Source organism: Hemitrygon akajei, chromosome 1 (assembly GCF_048418815.1).
Source record: "Hemitrygon akajei chromosome 1, sHemAka1.3, whole genome shotgun sequence".
Classification (NCBI taxonomy): Eukaryota; Metazoa; Chordata; class Chondrichthyes; order Myliobatiformes; family Dasyatidae; genus Hemitrygon; species Hemitrygon akajei.
Window position 1 is genome coordinate 35994922 of NC_133124.1, and position 20908 is coordinate 36015829.

At 38.2% G+C, this 20908-nt stretch overlaps 1 protein-coding gene across 2 annotated transcripts in view; it reads right to left on the bottom strand.

Moving 5' to 3' along the window:
• prex2 (phosphatidylinositol-3,4,5-trisphosphate-dependent Rac exchange factor 2) overlaps positions 1 to 20908 on the bottom strand; it is a 400722-nt gene that overhangs the window by 230459 nt on the left and 149355 nt on the right. For both annotated transcript variants that reach the window (XM_073041067.1, XM_073041077.1), the window contains exons 12-16: positions 20150 to 20253; positions 13056 to 13105; positions 9270 to 9345; positions 3563 to 3635; positions 2957 to 3099 (exon numbers count right to left, since the gene is read on the bottom strand). In XM_073041067.1, coding sequence (XP_072897168.1) covers positions 2957 to 3099; positions 3563 to 3635; positions 9270 to 9345; positions 13056 to 13105; positions 20150 to 20253 — 446 coding nt within the window. The remainder of the gene's footprint in view (positions 1 to 2956; positions 3100 to 3562; positions 3636 to 9269; positions 9346 to 13055; positions 13106 to 20149; positions 20254 to 20908) is intronic.

Below are 20908 nucleotides of genomic sequence, written 5' to 3' on the forward strand. Positions count from 1 at the left end.
GAAAGCCACGAGCAAGGGCACTAAGCAGGTTTTCATATATTATCTGGCAGAGTTTAACTATACTTTCTTTTGTAAACTTCAATGTCATCAGATAAAATTATTGCTTAAATCTTCAGTGGGGTTAATGTCCAATGGGCTGCATCTGCCTCAGATGGTATCGCATCTGTTTTCCTTCCTGCTGTTTATCTTTTTCTCTGCTGATCTTGGCAAAAAGAGAACCCCCATAGAGTAATTCATAGTCATATTTAACAAATGATTATTCTACAAAAAAATTATTAAGGTCTGATGAGACTTCCAGATTAACAGCTGCAAATTCACCTCTGCATATTAGTAAACATGGGTATTAGAACATTTTCCTTCAATATATATGTTACTCTAATTTGAGTTTCTCGGCAGTAGGTTGCACAATTAGTGACTTCCACCAGTTATAAACGATGTCTCAGCAAAGCCAACTGTAGAGATTGAGCAATACTTGTAACAAAAACAGAAAACAAGGGATCATTCAGCAAATCAGGGAGCATTTGTGGAAAAAGAAACACAGTCAACATTTCAGATCTAAGACCTTCACTTCAGCTGAGAAAAAGAGAAAGTAAGTTAGTTCTATTTAAAATGTAGAACGAAGCTGTTTCTTTTTTCTCTTTCATAGCTCTGACAAAGGGACTTCACCGAGAAGTTAATAGTGCCTCTCCTTTTGCAAATGCACCCTAACTTTGAGTGTTTCAACAATTTATGTCTTTATTTCAGATTTCCAACATCTGCAGTTTTCTAATTTTTATTGAGCAATAATTGGTTCAGTTTTTTTAATAAAAGTTTTAAATTTGTTAACGCCTTACTACATGAGTAACGAGCTCCCAACACAATTAGTTTACAAATTCAGCAACTGTACTTTGTATATTTTAATCATTCAACTTTGTAATTGGATCTTAATAATATCCTAATTAATAAACCAGGAAATAAATTTCTTTAAATTCCAATTATTGTCCGTTTTGTATATAAATATATGCTTGTATGTTTGTTTGGAGAACAGCAGGGAACACACTTGCCTAATGACTGGATAATTTTCAATGACGTATGGGAGGAAATCAGAGCACCTGGAGGAAATCCACATGGTCATAGGGAGAGCATACAAACTCCTTACAAACAGTGCAGGAATTGAACTCTGAACTTTGACACCGGAACTGTAATAGTATTGTGTGAACTGCTATGCTACCGTGGCGTCCCCAAAGTCTTTCTAAATTAAAATTTCTTTGGCAGATCAGAAAGTAATGACAATAATAACATTATATGATCTGCCTTTCAATGCTTTCTGAAGACAACAAATGTAAACTGAAATTAGGTTACAGACGAGCAATGGAGGAGCTCACTTACCATATTCAGCAGAGAAACAGAACAAATGGTTTTGAAAGCATAATCAATATATCACTGGAGCTCAGGTGAAACTTCAGCAAAGCATCGAAACACTGCTGCTCCTTGTGAGGGCAGATTGAATCAGTTCACACATGGGCAGGTGAAACTCAATGTGATCTTTAAGCCTAAAGTCTGGCAATTGAGGTTTTTGCGGAAAAGATTCAGCTATGGATTTGTCCGCAATTTCCCAATAACTTACATAAAATCTGCATGAGGTGTTTTAACGTTTTATTCAAATTAAAAATAGTTTGCCAGTCGAGACCACACTTAAAATTTATAGAGCAACATTTAAACCTACAACATATTGAATGAGAGGTGATCAGTGGGCGATACATCCTGAAACAAGGCAGCATGGAGTAAAACACAACATTCTACACTTTTATTAGATTGCATTTATATTAGATTTACTGCATATTAAAATATATGTGTAGAATTTCACTCACAACTAATTTACAAACATTTTGAGTTTGGTATCAAGTATTATACACATACCGTAGATGTCGGATTATAAGCCGCTACTTTTTTCCCACATTTTGAACAGCTTTGAACACTGCGGCCTTTACTACGGTGCGGCTAATGCATGATTTTTTCATGCCGCCAAAAACATTTTGCCTCGTAACAGTAGACCAATAAAATTGATGAGTAGTTCACAGAGGTCCAATGAAATTGTACGATAAATCAAGCGCACTTTCACAATTAAATTATTGTAAATCAGTCATTTGTACTCACCCTCATCAACATGGAAAACACTCGAAGAAAAGCATTGTGCTGCCTTTATGGCAGTTATTTAGTTTATAATATTTTCGCTTAGTAATTCATTTGTTAGTAATTTCTAGTTAAAGTTAGAAGAGTTTTAACTATATTTGTTTTCTGTACTACATCGCGGGATGCTATGACGTCACATCCGGTTTCGCCGCGTCTTGTGGGAAATACCGGTTTGCGATAAACGGGAAGGTGGGGGGCAAGCGCATTACGCGAGCGGCATTAGATCTGAGCGAACGCTGCTTTTAAGTTAAAGGCGATCAATAACTTTTCCTGGTAGGCTGCAGTATATATATTTTTTACCAGTTGTTAGGAGATATTGGAATGTTGTTCAGTAAAAAAGTATACGCAACGTATATTTAAAAGTAGCCGCGTTACAGGCACGGTTTGAAAAAAAGCATTTGCAATATGTATTTGTTTATGTTACCATATGGATTTAATTAAAAGTTAAAAAATCCTCACGTGTAATATCTTTCTGTGTAAATATCTCATATTACAACGTGGGACACCTGCGGCCGAAAATCCGGTGCGGCCGAAAATCCGGTGCGGCCTAAAATCCGGTGCGGCTTGTACAAGTACAAAATTGATTTTCTTTCTAAAATTAGAGCCAGCGGCTTTTAATCAGGTGCGCTCTGTAGTGCGAAATCTACGGTAATTGTAACGTACTCTCAAAGGAAGAAACGTAATTCCTGTTACTAACAAATCAAAATAATAATTGATTTTGCTTTGAATTTTATGTTTGTGATCCAAACAGTCTCACACATTTATAGGAGTCAGAGATACCTACCAACAATGATTTGGCTATAACGTTTTCAACTATTTTCAAGTCATGTCGCATATGCTTCTGCCTTAAATTTGAGCCTTCTATTTCCTCATCAGCAAAAAATCGGAATAAAAGGGTTTCATCTTTAAATTCACTCTTTTCAAGTACTGCAAAGAAAAACAAGATGTAAAAAAAATAACAATTTCAATTCAAGGTCTATCAGCAAAGATAAGTGAAGTCAAAAATTCAGACTAACTAAACAGCTGTTCAAGGGAATCAACAGACCTTCTCTGATGTTCCACTGTTTTATTATTATTTGCAACAAAGAAATACATTTTCATACTCAGTTATACTCCAAAATCACATAAAACTTTTTATAATTTACCATAATACCTTTAATTTTATAGAAATATTTTTTTCAGGAAAAATACATTTCATTAATGAAAACAAAATTAAGACCAATACTTTAATATGGGTATGGGAAAGGTATTCTTGTAAAATTGCAGTTAACAACAGAAAACTTGAAAAGTTTATTTTTCATGTGGCGGTCTGAAATTCGGCATAAACATTCTGCCAATTTACTGCTCTAAGAGATCCGACAACAGAAGAATGCCCTGAATTTAGCCTTACCGTGGTGCATAAAACCATTGTCACACAGTTCCACACCCAGGATTATTGCTTCCTCTCTGGTCCTGCAGTCTCCCTGGTGATAAAGTAATAAACATTCGACATTGCACGTTCTAACAATATAATAGTCAAAACATCCTGTTTAAATTTTAAGTATCTCTTTCACAAGAAAATTAAAACACCTTTAGCATAATATAAGAAAGATTTTCATAATCCTGAATGCTAATGGATAAAGCAGTTTTCAAAAGTATGATTCAACAACAATTTGCATTTGTATAGTGTCTTGAACATAGTAAAACACTCAAAAAGCTTCTTTGAAGAGTTATGAAACAAAATGTGAAGCTGAGACTTTGAAGACTAAGAGCAAGCTTAGTAAAAGAGTTACGTTTTGAACAGTATCTTATGAGCCCGGTTAGATCACAGAGCCATTTAAAACAGACGAAGAATTTTAAAATTGATGCATTGCTTAACTACAATGATGGTGAATGGGGACTGAGGTTAAAAAGCAGTTTTCAATTAACACAAGTTACTGTAGAGGTGCAGTTCTGGTCAGTACTCTGTTCAGATAATGGCCACCCCTGGGTAATAAACAGGATCTATTTTTATAAGTACTTTGTCCCCAAGTCAGAAGGTATTTTTAAAAAAGACACTCAGTATGGTTACTAAGCCTCCACAGCATTGTATTGACTAGAAACCAACACACAAGACTAATAAGAAAGACAGACAAGACTTCTGCTGTTTGTTGGAATGAGCATGAGCACATGCATTGGACTTTTGAATTTGATAATATTAAGTGAGCTTGCTTATATGTACAAGTACCTGTGTCAGGATTTTCTAATCCTGGGATCAAGACAAGTCACTTTTTATTGTCATTTCGACCATAACTGCTGGTACAGTACACAGTAAAAACAAGACAACGTTTTTCAGGCCCATGGTGCTACATGAAACAGTACAAAACTACACTGAACTATGTGAAAACAACACAGAAAAAAAAACTACAGTAGACTACAGACCTACCCAGGACTGCATAAAGTGCAGAAAACAGTGCAGGCATTACAATAAATAATAAACAAGACAATAGGCACAGTAGAGAGCAGTAAGTTGGTGTCAGTTCAGTCTCTGGGTATTGAGGAGTCTGATGGCTTGGGGGAAGAAACTGTTACATAGACTGGTCGTGAGAGCCCGAATGCTCCAGTGCTTTTTCCCAGATGGCAGGAGGGAGAAGAGTTTGTATGAGGGGTGCATGGGGTCCTTCATAATGCTGTTTGCCTTGCAGATGCAGCGTAAAGTGTAAATGTCCATAATGGCGGGAAGAGAGACCCCGATGATCTTTTCATCTGACCTCACTATCTGCTGCAGGGTCTTGCAATCCGAGATCATGCAATTTCTGAACCAGGCAGTGATGCAGCTGCTCAGGATACTCTCAATACAACCCCTGTAGAATGTGATGAGGATGGGGGGTGGGAGATGGACTTTCCTCAGCCTTCGCAGAAAGTAGAGACACTGCTGGGCTTTCTTTGCTATGGAGCTGGTGTTGAGTGACCAGGTGAGATTCTCCGCCAAGTGAACACCAAGAAATTTGGTGCTCTTAACGATCCCTATCGAGGAGCCGTTGATGTTCAGCAGGGAGTGGTTGCTCCATGCCCTCCTGAAGTTAACAACTGTCTCTTTTGTCTTGTTCACATTCAGAGACTGGTTGACTCTGCACCAGTCCGTTACCCGCTGCACCTCCTCTCTGTATGCTGACTCATCATTCTTGCTGATGAGACCCACCAAGGTCATGTCATCAGCGAACTTGATGATGTGGTTCGAGCTGTGTGTTGCAGCACAGTCATAGGTCAACAGAGTGAACAGCAGTGGACTGAGCACACAGCCCTGGGGGGCCCCCATGCTCAGTGTGATGATGTTGGGAGATGCTGCCTCCAATCTGGACTGACTGAGGTCTACCAGTCAGGAAGTCTAGAAACCAGTTGCAGAGGGAGGTGTGCAGGCCCAGTAGGCTCAGCTTTCCAATCAGTTTCTGAGGGATGATTGTGTTGAATGCTGAACTGAAGTCTATGAACAGCATCTGAACGTACTTGTCTACAGTTATGTTATGTGGAAATGAAGGAAACTAAAAGAATCCCAACAATGGATGCTTTGAACAAGCAACAAAGGCAGGCAATTTTATTCATGTGGAAGTGAACTATTTAAATCCCAATGTGGTTACATGGTCTGAAACACTTTGCAGGTCATAAATGACAAGGTTAGTTTGTTTCAGTGTCAGTTTCCAAACAGAGAGACAGAGCTTGTGGCCAGCAAGTAAAATGTGTAGCAATGAACACAAGTGTTCTGTTTTCTTAATATTTTTATAGGAAGTTCTAACTGATCACAGAGCAGTGTAACAAGCTAGAGGCTGAAGAAGTTAAAGCTGGTATCAACAATGTAGATGCAGAATATTGAACACATTTGCTAAGGGCCAGCATGTAGATGAATTGGAAGAGACAAATGATGGATCCTGGTAATGATTTATTTAGTGGCTGTGATTTGATAGACAGGAAGGGACAACATCAAATGCAGAAGCAAGCCACTGATGGTCCGGTTAACCATTCAGATTTTACGGTCAAATCAAAATGGATAAGAAAGGGTAGTTTACCAACAGTCATTCGTGGAAGTAAAGCTCACTACTGCTTGTGTAAGACCAAGAAATTACCATTCTAAGCAGCAAAATATTAATTTTTCCATCCATTAAAGATAAATTTTTGGCATAAAGTAGAAAGCCTTTTGTCAGCAACAAAATAAAGCATCTTAAGTTGAAGAGTTTGCTGGAACTGATTAGTACAAGCTTGACAGTGTTTTCATAAAACCAGAGAGAGAAATAACACAGAGACAGACTCTTTACCACTCCAGATGGATGCCAACCATAAACCACCCATTTACCATAATCCTAAATGCATCCCATTTAATTTTTCTCATATTCTCATTAATTCCAGATTGCACTTACACTTACACACCAGGGGTAACTTACTTACCAATCTGCTCATCTCTGGGCTATGGGAAAAAACTGGAGGACCCAGAGAAATCTCGCACAATCACAGGCGAACTTGCAAGTTCAACTTAGATAGATAGATAGATACTTTATTCATCCCCATGGGGAAATTCAACTTTTTTTCCAATGTCCCATACACTTGTTGTAGCAAAACTAATTACATACAATACTTAACTCAGTAAAAAATATGATATGCATCTAAATCACTATCTCAAAAACCATTAATAATAGCTTTTAAAAAGTTCTTAAGTCCTGGCGGTAGAATTGTAAAGCCTAATGGCATTGGGGAGTATTGACCTCTTCATCCTGTCTGAGGAGCATTGCATCGATAGTAATCTGTCGCTGAAACTGCTTCTCTGTCTCTTGGACAGCACTGGAGATCAGGACCAAACCTGGATCACTGGAACTGTGAGACAACAGCTCCATTGGCTGCGCCACCGTGCCACACATCCCACAACGACTGGTTAGTAGGAAGGTTCAGCTTTATTTATCCTTTCACATGGTAGTCTGAACTGAACTCATACTGAACTAATCACAATCTCTCACCATCAGTTCTGATGTCCTAGTGAATTTGGTCATCTTTTCATTCATCTCTTGGTGGATGCCATCTCCGTAGCATGATAGCTCAGAATTAAGCATGCAGCTTAAATGTTACCTATTTCATTATTCGTGTGGTGCTTCAAGCACACGTGTTACACTTGATGCAGTATTCAGCCAACAGATCATGAGGACCCCTTGGATGTTTGGAATTAATAAATGACAGGTGGGGAGGGGCAGCAAAAAGGGGAAAGATAATTTGATTCAGACTTTCCAGAATAATAGTGGGTACATCCAACCACATCTCCTATCCCAACCTACGGCTACATGACTGCTCTGTGAAGTCCTTCTATGTGATTTATTGGTAAGTTGTAAATCAAACAGTAGTGTTGAACCTCTCTGATCAAAAGGCCCACAGACTCTGTTTGAATTTCTAAGCAAAAAAAAAATGGCATTAGGATCTTGGTCTGGGGGCAAAAATCACGGCTGCAGCTACTATAAAATAATATTCACAATTAACATAATTGTCGTAATTTCAGTCTGCACTAGGTAATGCTATAATCAAGAATAGATTGCCTAGAACTGACAGAGGGTGCATCATTCCAGTCTTAAACTTCAATGACTGTAAAACTTTTTTAAAAAGAAACAAAAGTGAAAAAACACATTCTTTAGAAACTCCTTTACTTTGAAATGAACTTCTATAAACTTAAATATTGTTATGAGCACTGAATATTCAAAAATCAAATACTTGTAAATTAAAATAAAATCAAGTCAGAAGTAATCATAGGATGAAGACTGGAGGGTAAATATGATCTTTAAACAACCTTACAAATTAATTATTAACATTCACCAAATACACAATTTCCTTTCCCTACCTGCAAAATCAGCTTCTGAGATGCCTTTACTATGTATCTCATCAATTCCTAAGGAGCCTACAATAAGTCCACAACTTTAAATATTTACACAGATATAACAGCTTCAGTTGTATGCATGAGATTGTATAAATCAGTTTGCTTTGAATATTTAATTCAAAGGTCTGTGAAAAAAAATACACTTAAGTGTTCGTTTTTATGTTTGACAATAGCTGGGCTAGAACTTTCTGGACCCAAAATATGGTGGAACACTTGATGTTCTCCTAGTATCATTATCATTAAACCTTCACAAAACAGACCAATCCACGGGCTGCAGATTGCCTGTAGGCAGCAGATAAACGGGTTTACTGATGGGCCATCCTGTTGGACTTCTAACAACTCACACCAGCATAGTTCTTTACTACTTTACCCATACTTAGAAATTGCATAACATCAAAATATTTTTTTAAAATAAAAAATATAAATAAAAATAAAATCTAAGCTCACATAAAACCTAATGATAATGAGATAACTGTAATTAGTATTGTTATTTTAATGGCATATACAAACAAACACTCCCATTACCACCGAGTGTCATGAGCTCAATAGCAAGTTCAAAGGCAGGGGGAAAGTTAGACTTATTCCAGAATTCTGATTTACAGAGTGCATTTATGGATATCCAAACCTGTCTAACACATGTATTCCAATTAACCAGTGGTGTCTATCAGCTCAATCATCCCAATACAATGGTATAATAACATTGAAAGCACAGTTAACTGTTGCTAAAAGTGGCTTTGACTTAGATATATTTCACTTCCCAAACATGCTTATGCTTTCTTCTAAATTCATTAATATCTTGCACCCCAAATTCTGTTGGTTCTCTGCAACGTTATCGAATTCCAACCAATCCGTTTGACTGAGCTTCATTTCCCTTTGCTTCCTCCCTCACTCATATCCCTGGGCTATGAACATTCTTCATTTCATCTGTGTGCTACTGTTAATCCTTATCCTCCAGATTCCAAATCCTTTTGTCCTAACTTTAATTTTCAGTTCACCTCCTTACGAAGCTGGAATCTATAAATAAAATCACTAAATCAATGAGGTATGCGACTCCAGCTTTGAAGGAAACCACACCATTTCAATTTATGTCATCACACATCACTTAGCTGATTCTTCAGGACCATCTGAGTGTCCCATCCCATACACCCAACATACTTCCAATCAGTGAAACAAATGCTTGAGGAACTGACTTCTTAATTTTAGATTTTTACAATGAAAATCTTATTTTCTTTACCTGTGCAATTAGCCAGTCTGTCAGCTTGTTTGCCATGACCACTGACTTGTAAGTTCTTAGATGGTAGTCTTTATCCCTAAATAAAAACACTTCAGTTAACAGTATACACTGTACATAACACAGTCGTTGCCATAAGCATTATGCTTAAACCTGATAAACATCTGTTTGCACAACAAATACTTCCCCTACATGGGTGGAATCTGCCCAGGTTGCCTTGGAATAATTTCAGCTGAAAGCACAGGTGAGCATACCTCACAGCGAACTAATTCAGGGTTTGAGCCCGACTCCTCACTAGATCTTTTTTTAAATAGCTGATACAACAAGTTATGAAAATTGTTTCCCAGCTTAAGCAAATATTTTAATGTGACTACTGTCATTTATTTATCCGCTCCCATTGCAACTATTTTTAAGAAGTGAAAAATTACAAAACATTTCAGAATTTCAGTGAGGACTGGATTTTTTAAAAATTTAAATACAAGAATGTGGGCTTTTGGATACCTTCAGCGAGCATTGCAATGATTTAGCTGCAGTTTCACATGGGGACGGAGCAGCTTGTTGTGCAAACAGATGTTTATCAAGTTCACATCTTAGAGGGAGCAGCTTATTGTTGAGTCTACTAGGGGAAAGGTCATTCTGGATTGGGTGTTTTGTAATGACCCAGACTTGATTAGGGAACTTAAGGAAAAGGAACCATTAAGAGCCAGAGATCATAATATGATAGAATTCACCTTGCAGTTTGAGAAGAAGTTTAAAGTTTATCAGACTGAAGTTTCTGAGGGTAATTCGGAAGATGCAGTATAGGCACATCCCAAAAATGAAAATGTATTCTAAAGGGAGAATGAGGCAAACTTGGCTGACAAGGGAAGTTAAGCACTGTATAAAAACATAAGAGAGGACATATAACGTAGCAAAATTAGGAGGAGGTTAAAGGATCGGGAAACTTTTAAAAACCAACAGATGTCAACTAAACAGCCTTAAGGAGAGAAAAGATGAAATATGAAGGTAGGCTAGCCAATAATATAAAAGAAGATACCAATATTTTTTCAGATATATAAAGAGTAAAAGAGAGGCAAGAGTGGATATTGGAAGGCTGGAAAATGACACTGCAGGAGTAGAAATGGGGACACAAACATGGCAGACAAACTGAGTAACTATTTTGTGTTAATTTTCACTGTGGAAGACACTAGCAGTATGCCAGAAATTTGAGAGTGTTGGGTGGAAGAAGTGCTTGTAGTTGCAATTACAAGGGAGATGGGTGCTTGGGAAACTGAAAGGTTTGAAAGTAGACAAGTCACCTGAACCAAATTGACTACACACCAGGGTTCAGAAAGGGGTAGCTGAAGAGATCGTGAAGGTTCTTGTAATGATCTTTCAAGAATCACTCGAATCTGAAATGTTTCCAGAGGACTGGAATCTTTAAGAAGGAAGGGTGGCAGGAGAAAAAAAGAAATTATGGGCCAGTTAGTCTGACTTCACTGGTTGGGAAGATGTTGGAATAAATTATTTAGAATGAGCTTTCAGTGTTCTTGAAGTCACTTGATAAAGTAGACCAAAGTTAGCATAGTTTCCTTAAGAAGAAATCTTGTCTGACAAATCTATTGGAATTCTTTGAGGAAATAACAGGCAGGATGGACAAAAGAGAGTCAGTGGATTTTGTTTACTTGGATTTTCAGAAGGCCTTTAACAAGGTGCCACACATGAGGCTGCTTAACAAGAACCCATGGTATTACAGGAAAGATATTAGTATGCATAGAAGGTTGGATGAATGCAGGATGCAGAGAGTGGGATTAAAGGGGGCCTATTCTGGTCAGCAGAGAGAGAATAGTGGTGCTCCACAGGGGTCAGTATTGGGACTGCTTCTTTTCTTCTTATATTTCAATGATTTGGATGACAGAATTGATGGCTTTGTGGCCAGGTTTGTAAACAATATGAAAATAGTTGGAGGGGCAGGTAGTATTGAGGAGGCAGGGAGTCTGCAGAAGGACTTGGACAGATTAGGAGAATGGGCAAAGAAGTGGCAGATAGAATATAGTGTAGGGAATGCATGGTCATGCGCTTTGGTAGTAGGAATAAGAACTCTTTTCTTAGTGGGAAGAAAATTCAAAAATCAGAGATGCAAAGGGACTTTGGAGCCCTTATTCAGTATTCATTACATAGTAATGTTCCGTAAGGAAGGCAGATGCAATGTTAGCATTCATTTCAAGAGGACTAGAATATAAGAGCATAGATGTAATTAATGCTGAGGCTTTATAAGCCATTAGTCAGAATGCACTTGGAGTATTGCAAGCAATTTTGGGCCCTTTATCTGAGAAAAGATATATTGGCATTGGAGAAGGTCCAGAGGATGTCCACAAAACTGATTCCAAGAATGAAAGGGTTAACATATGAGGAGCATTTGGTGGCTCTGGGCTTGTATTCGCTGGAGTTAGATGAATAAGAGAGGATTTCATTGAAACCTATCAAATATTAAAAGGCCTATACAGAGTAGCTGTGGAGACGATGTTTCCAATAGTAGTTGAGTCTAGGACCAGAGGGCATAGCCTCAGAATAGAGGGACATCCATTTAGAATGGAGATGAGGAGAAACCTCTTTAGGCAGAGGGTGGTGTATCTGTGGATTTCATTGCCACAGATAGCTGTGGAGACCAAGTCATTGAGTATACTTAAAGCAGAGGTTGATAGTTCTTGACTAGTCATGGTGTTAATGCTATTGGGAGAGAGGGAGGAAAATGGGTTTGAGCGGGAAAATAAATCAACCATGATGGAATGGTTTTACAGACCCGATTGACTATATGGTCTAATTCTGCTCCTATATCTTATGGTCTTCTCCTTAACACTCACTCCAAATTCATTAGCTCCATGCGCAGTATACAGTTTAAAGAGGAGTGTAGGGAATGTAACATTAACATTTTCACTGATTTAATCTTTGTATTCTTCCTGGTTGCTTACCCAATAAGTCTGCTCTGACCTGCATCAAGTTTTACCTGATCATGAATCAAAACAGTGTGCATCACCACAAGAGGTTCTAGATAACAACATTTTCAGAGATCATTAGTGAAACTATTTGAAGTTAAACATGCTGATAGAGTGCTTTAAAGTTTACAACTGAAGCTTTTGCAAATACTTTAAGAAGTAAACCTAATGCAATTATCTCAGTTAAATTCAAGCTACCTTACATCTACTCTTCTATTTTCTAGGAATTAACCTCCCTTAAAATGTTATTTCCATGCTAATCAGACCAAATTCATGGATAGATATTCCAACATAAGCAGTGGAAAACAGATCATTCAATCAGCCAAAAACCCCAAGCACCTTGAAGAGAATTTGAAGAGGCATGATCCCTCAGTTTTAGTTACATGGACCAGATCAAATATCCATACTGTGCAGAGTTTGGCTTAGAGGTGGGATCTACTAGTGATTAACTATTGGACCTAAGTGGCCTGAAACCAGGGCAAGTCAAATAACACTTTAGAAATGGTAGGCAAAAGTAAACCAAACTTTGCATCCATATTGTTCATTTGCAGAAATAACCCCTCAGGTTCATAGGATTCTAGGACAATAGTAGTTATGTGTATGTGCTAGAGTTTACTGAACCTTGGATTAAATAGCTACCCTGCAATATCCTTTCCATGATACTCATTACACAAAAAGATTTAAAAACTGAAAATATCCCAAGTTAAGAGCAAACCAGTACAATTTCTATTATAGTTCTCTGCATACTGCTGGGATACTCAGAAATCTATTCAAACTGTTGCTACATATTGAAACAATATTTCATTTTACTTACTTAATCACAGGAGTAAATAGACTATGAAGTCTGTAGTAAAGTCTCACACCCTGTCAACAAAAGATAATATGATTTTTTTCTAGCAAAATAACACAATGTAGAAATATAGTAATATAATGACATTTACTACTTCTTGTTTATTCTCTTCTAATTTCATGGGCTACATTGTTGTACCATTCTGAACTAATGCCTTGATTACTCTTCTAGTCACTGATGTCTTGCTACTTTATTTCACACCAACATGCTTACATAATTTGTTGCAGCAATTACATCTTGCCCATTCTCCCGTTCCTTTATCTCCTTTCAAACCTGATTTTTCACAACTCTCAACTTGCTCCTTTCTATCTAGCTTCTCAACAAGATTTGCCCCTCCCCTCATTCCATTCTCCCTCTTCTCCTCCTCTTTACAAGTCCAACTCTATCACACCAAATTCCTGCTTCCCCACATCACCTCTACCAGCAGTGTTTCATTTACTTGCAAACTGTCAACTAAAAAGTGCTTTTGATCTTGACTGTATACAATGCTATGGCATTCAGGAAGTGAAGTATAGGATTGGCACATCCTACAAAAATAGTGGATCAAGCTTGAGGATTGTGAAGGCTAACTCCTCTACCCTATGTACTTACGCATCTCACAGTTTATTAATTCTGTAATATCTTTATTCTTAAAGATAAAATTTAAGAAAGAAATTATATCATATAACTGGGTTTCACTGAATGTACTTTTTGTGAAAATGTCATTGCTGGAGAATAAGATACCATACAATGGGCTCCCAGCGTTGGGACCACCTGGAAATCAGAGTGAGAATGAAACACTGAGTCGTTCCAATTTCTCTCAGATTTCATATTTGCATTTCTGCATCTCACAGCTGTAGTAGGCTGTTTGTTTGTTTTCTCTAACTGTCCTCATCTATCCCTCCGGTTTATATTCCCTCAGAAAGATCAAGCAATGATTGACTAGAGGGTACTGAAAACATGGTGCCACCAGACCAATCTTGGTCTTCACCCTATCATACACTACCCCTTTCTTCTCTCTACTGCCCCACTCCACTGACACAAAGTGTTTTCTCACTTTCCTAGTTTCGGCCCGCTTATGATCAAGACTCCCTCGAGGTGTTGGGCCAGCAGTGCTAAAGCACCACCTCCCACTGGTGAGCTTAAAAACTTGGCATCTGCCTCTATCAGAGTTGTTGGTCGCTTCCATCCAACAGATAGTCTACTCTTCAGGTATCTATGCAACTACTGAAGGGTTTGCAAAAGATGGATACACTGTCTGACTATCTGCCCCTCCGGACGTACGTGGTTCACACCCATGATGATCCTGTCTCTGCTGCTTCAGCTACAGCCCTGCTGGTTGACTTGATCTCTCTTCTAGTAAAGCCCAGGTCACGCAGCGACTTCTAGAAAATGTGTATATATACATACACATACAGACATACATACATACACATACACACATCACTGCATTAGCGTTGCAGAATCAGAAAGGTTAGCAAATACAGTACTCAAAGTGTTATATCTCAATGCACTGAGTATAAGAAATAAGGTGGATGATCTTGTTGCACTATTACAGATGGTCAGGTATGATGTTGTCACCATCACTGAATCATGGCTGGATAGTTGTACTTGGGAGTTGAATGTCCAAGATTATACATTATATCCAATCGATAGAAAGGTGGCCAGAGGTGGAGGGGAGGGGGGTGGTGTGGTTCTACTGGTAAAGAATAGCATCAAATCATTAGAAGGTTGTGACATAGGATCAGAAGATGTTGAATCCTTGTGGGTTGAAGCATCCATGAGAAACTGCAAGGGTAAAAGGGCCTGATGGCTGTTATATACAGGCCTCCAAACAGTAGCTGAGATGTGGACTACAGAATACCACGGGAAATAGAAAAGGTGGGTCAAAAGTGCAACATTATGATAGTCATGGCAGATTTTAACATGCAGGTAGATTGGGAAAATCAAATTAGGTTGGTAATGGATCTCAAGAGAGTGAATTTGTTGAATGCCTTCAAGACAGCATTTTAGAGTAGCTTGTCATTGAGCCTACTAGGGGATCAGCTATACTGGATTGGGTGATTAGGGAATTTAAGGTAAAGGACCCCTTAACAGACAGTGATCACAATATGTTTGAGCTCATCCTGAAATTTGATAGGGAGAAAGAAAAGCCTGAAGTAGCAGTATTTCAGTGAAATAAAGAAAATTACAGTGGTACGAGAGAGTTGGCCAGAGTAAATTGCAATGAGATAGCACCAGGGATGACAGTTGAACAACAATGGCTCAAGTTTCTGGGGAAAATGAGAAGGTGCAGAATAAATGTACTCCATAAACAAAGAAATTCTCAGATGGCAAAATAGTACAACCATGGCTCCCAAGGGAAGTAAAAGCAAAGGATAGGGCATACAACTAAGCAAAATTTAGTGGGACGGAAGGGGATTGGTATGCTTTTAAAAACTACAGAATGCAGATAAAAGAATCATTAGGAGGGAAAAAATGAAACATGAAAGCAAACTAGCAAACAATATTGAGCTGGATTGAAAAAGAATGCTAGTAAATGAGGCCAGAGAAATAATACCAGGGGTCAAGGAGATGGCAGATGAATTGAATAAGTATTTTGCATCAGTCTTCACTGTGGAAGACACTAACAGCGTGCCAGGTGTTGAAGGGTGCGAGGGAAGCAAAGTGAGTACAGTTACTAATACAAGGGAGAAGGTGCTCAAAATGCTGAAATACCTAAAGGTGCATAAGTCACCCAGGCCAGATGAACTGCACCCTAGGGTTCTGAAAGAGGTAGAGGTAGATATTGTGGAGACATTAGTAATGATCTTTCTAAAATCATTAGGCTCTGGCATGGTGCCAGATGGCTGGCAAATTGAAAATGTCTCTCTACTCTTTAAGAAAGGAGGAAGACAGCAGAAACAAAATTATACACTAGTTAGCCTGACCTCAGTGGTTGGGAAGATGTTGGAGTCAATTGTTAAGGATGAGGTTATGGAGTACTTAGTGACACAGGACAAGATAATACAAAGTCAGCATGGTTTCCTTAAAGGAAGATCTTGCCTGACGAACCTGTTGGAATTCTTTGAGGAGATTACAAGTAGGATAGATAAAGGGGATGCAGTGGATGTTGTATATTTGGATTTTCAGAAGGCCTTTGATAAGGTGTCACACATGAGGCTGCTTACCAAGTTAAGGGCCCATGATATTACAGCAAAGTTACTAACACAGTTAGAGCATTGGCTGATTGGTAGGAGGTAGCAAGTGGAAATAAAAGGGTCCTTGTCTGATTGGCTGTCAGTGACTAGTGGTGTTCCACAGGAGTCGGTGTTGAGACCACTTCTTTTTATGCTGTATATAAATGATTTAGATGATGGAATAGATGGCTTTGTTGCCAAGTTTGCTGATGATACAAAGATTGGTAGAGGGGCAGGCAGTGTTGAGGAAGTAGGAAGGCTGCAGAAGTAATTAGACCAATTAGGAGGATGGGCAAGAAAGTGGAAAATGAAATACAATGTTGGAGAATTTATGGTCATGCACTTTGATAGTAGAAATAAATGTGCAGACTATTTTCTAAACAGGGAGAAAATCCAAAAATCTGAGAACACCGTTAAGGTTAATTTGCATGATGAGTCAGTGGTGAGGAAGGCAAATGCAATGTTAAGAGGTCTAGAATATAAGAGCAGGTATGTGATGCTGAGGCTTTATAAGGCACTGATGAGGTATCACCTTGAGTATTGTGAACAGTTTTGGTCTCCCTATCTCAGAATAAATGTGCTGACATTGGAGAGGATCCAGAGAAGGTTCACAAGGATGATTCCGGGGATGAAAAGATTATCATATGTGGAATGTGTGTTGGTTCTGGGCCTGTACTCGGTGGAATATACAAGGATGAGCGGGGGTGGAATCTCATTGAAACCTTTCACATGTCAAAAGGCCTAGACAGAGTAGATGTGGAAAGGATATTTCCCATGGTGGGACAAGAGGGCACAGCCTCAGGATAGACAGGCGTCCATTTAAAACAGAGCAGCAGAGAAATTACTTTAGCCAGAGGGTGGTGAATTTGTGGAATTTTTTACCACAAGCAGCTGTGGAGGTCAGGTTATTGGGTGTATTTAAAGCACAGATTGATAGGTTCTTGATTGGTCACAGTATCAAAGGTTATGGGCAGAAAGCCACAGAGTTGAGCTAAGAAGGGAGGGAAAAAGGATCAGGCATGATCAAATGGCAGAGCAGACTTGATCAGCCAAATGGACAAATTCTATGTCTAATGGTCTTGTGGTTTTATGGAAACATCAATAATTACCCTATTGAAAGGTAAAACTCGAATATGGTCCTGTTTCTCCTGTCTCTATTTCTTTTTTCTTTACATCTTGTCAATCAATGAAAAATTGCGCAGTTAAGGCACAGGAACTATTACAATGGCTATTTGAAAACATAGTATCAAGTCCAAAGAAGAAACATATATAATATCAAGTCTAAAGAAGAAACATATAAATTAGTTTAAAAAAAAGCAGCACACCTGAGGACTGGGAGAAATTCAGAGACCAGCAGAGGAGGACAAAGGGCTTAATTAGTAAAGGGAAAAAAGATTATGAGAGAAAGCTGGCAGGGAACATAAAAACTGACTGTAAAAGCTTTTATAGATATGTGAAAAGAAAAAGACTGGTCAAGACAAATGTAGGTCCTTTACAGTCAGAAACAGGTGAATTGATCATAGGGAACAAAGACATGGCAGACCAACTGAATAACTACTTTGGTTCTGTATTCACCAAGGAGGACATAAATAATCTTCTGGAAATAGTAAGGGACCAAGGGTCTAGTGAGATGGAGGAACTGAGGGAAATACATGTTAGTAGAGAAGTGGTGTTAGGTAAATTGAAGGGATTAAAGGCAGATAAATCCCCAGGGCCAGATAAATCCCCAGGGCCAGTGCTTAAGGAAGTAGCCCAAGAAATAGTGGATGCATTAGTGATAATTTTTCAAAACTCCTTAGATTCCGGATTAGTTCCTGAGGATTGGAGGGTGGCTAATGTAACCCCACTTTTTAAAAAAGGAGGAAGAGAGAAACCAGAGAATTATAGACCGGTTAGTCTGACATCGGTGGTGGGGAAAATGCTAGAGTCGGTTATCAAAGATGTGATAACAGCACATTTGGAAAGAGGTGAAATCATCGGTCAAAGTCAGCATGGATTTATGAAAGGAAAATCATGTCTGACGAATCTTATAGAATTTTTTGATGATGTAACTAGTAGAGTGGATAGGGGAGAGCCAGTGGATATGGTGTATTTAGATTTTCAAAAGGCTTTTGACAAGGTCCCACACAGGAGATTAGTGTGCAAACTTAAAGCACACGGTATTGGGGGTATGGTATTGATGTGGATAGAGAATTGGTTGGCAGACAGGAAGCAAAGAGTGGGAGTAAACGGGACCTTTTCAGAATGGCAGGCAGTGACTAGTGGGGTACCGTAAGGCTCAGTGCTGGGACCCCAGTTGTTTACAATATATATATTAATGATTTAGACGAGGGAATTAAATGCAGCATCTCCAAGTTTGCAGATGACATGAAGCTGGGCGACGGTGTTAGCTGTGAGGAGGATGCTAAGAGGATGCAGGGTGACTTGGATAGGTTAGGTGAGTGGGCAAATTCATGGCAGTGGCAATTTAATGTGGATAAACGTGAGGTTATCCACTTTGGTTGCAAGAAAAGGAAAACAGATAATTATCTGAATGGTGGCCGATTAGGAAAAGGGGAGATGCAACGAGGCCTTGGTGTCAGTGTACACCAGTCATTAAAGGTGGGCATGCAGGTACAGCAGGCGGTGAAAAGGGCAAATGGTATGTTGGCTTTCATAGCAAAAGGATTTGAGTACAGGAGCAGGGAGGTTCTACTGCTGTTGTACAAGGCCTTGGTGAGACCGCACCTAGAATATTGTGTGCAGTTTTGGTTCCCTAATCTGAGGAAAGACATTCTTGCCATAGAGGGAGTACAAAGAAGGTTCACCAGATTGATTCCTGGGATGGCAGGACTTTCATATGAAGAAAGACTGGATTGACTAGGCTTATACTCACTGCAATTTAGAAGATTGAGGGGGGATCTTATTGAAACGCATAAAATTCTAAAGGGATTGGTCAGGCTAGATGCAGGAGGATTGTTTCCGATGTTGGGGAAGTCCAGAATGAGGGGTCACAGTTTAAGGATAAAGGAGAAGCCTTTTAGGACTGAGATGAGGAAAAACTTCTTCACACAGAGAGTGGTGAATCTGTGGAATTCTGTGCCACAGGAAACAATTGAGTCTGGTTCATTGGATGTATTTAAGAGGAAGTTAGATATGGCCCTTGTGGCTAAAGGGATCAGGAGGTATGGAGAGAAAGCAGGTACAGGGTTCTGAGTTGGATGATCAGCCATGATCATACAGAATGGCGGTGCAGGCTCGAAGGGCCGAATGGCCTACTCTTGCACGTATTTTCTATGTTTCTATGTTAAACAAAACTGCTTAAGAAGTACGTGCCCCGCCCACGCATGCTCAATGGCTTAATGATATTATGTCCTGCTTAGACCTTGAGAAAATTCATTATTCAGTTCTTAATTCGGATATAAAGTTCCATAAGGTCTGGGGACCTTTTATTGAGTACTTTCATAACCTTCCTCTTAATTAAGTTTTTTTTTCGGTCCCTTGCTTTCAGCTCTTTTTTTTTGGTAGTAGGCATTATTATGTTTTGTTTTCAAGTGTATTTACAGTTTTGGGGGTTTGAATGTCCTGATTTATATTCTCTATATTGTGTTGTGGTTGGTCTGGAGTTTTTTTTTGTTGCAGGGCTTGGGGAGGATACTAACTTTACATGACTTCAATTTAGGTGCTTTTTCAATTATCTTTTTTGTATTATATTATTACTGTATGTTTATTTTTGTACTGTATTAATTTTCTTCATTTTGGTTTGGGTTTTTTTTAAAATCTGTAGTGATGTAGAAAATGCATTAAAAAAATCAATTAAAAAAAAGTACGTGCATATATTCTATACAACCTTTCATTCCTTTAGCTTTTCAACTGTATAAAGTATCAATATGTAGCAATAGATCTTCATGAGATCTGTACCTTTGAAATAACATCTTGAATTTCACATCTTGGATGGTATGTTCCATCATCATATCGAAATCTGTACAGCATATGATCAGGTTTAAACTGGTGTTTATCTGTTACTGAATATCAAAGTGTATTAGTCAAAAATGAGCACCCACATAGATGACAAGAATATTGTTTAAAACACTACACAGTTGAACAATAATAATTAATTCAATATCCATGTCATTTAATTCACTAAAATATAATTTAATAGTAATTAAGTGTACATAAATCACTGAGATGTTTCTAACATTTCAATTTCTAATACAGAGCTATTTACCAATTAATTTTATGTTTATGATTTATAATTTTAAATCACAGTTACACAGTGATAGTACTTGAATTCTAAAGAGGATTCTTGCATTTAAATGAACCTATTTAACATTCAAGCAGTGATAAGTAATATGCAAGTTGCTTCTGCATGCTGTATCAATAGTTATGTATATGATAGTCATAATTACCCAAAAACTTTAATTGATGTGCATGGAACTATTGGAACAAAGTTTGAAAAATCACATTTAATCGATATATTTACAAATACACCTGTGACCTAATGACAATTTCAAACTTAAGTAGGCAAAATTATTTCTGCCCCTAGGGAGAACTAGGCATTCTAAAAATCTTGAAGCAAAGCAGGTTTAATTACAGCTACATTATATTTTATATTAATAAATTAATATAAATAATAAAATATTGGATTTTGTATTATCTCATATTGCATTTATGGCTAAA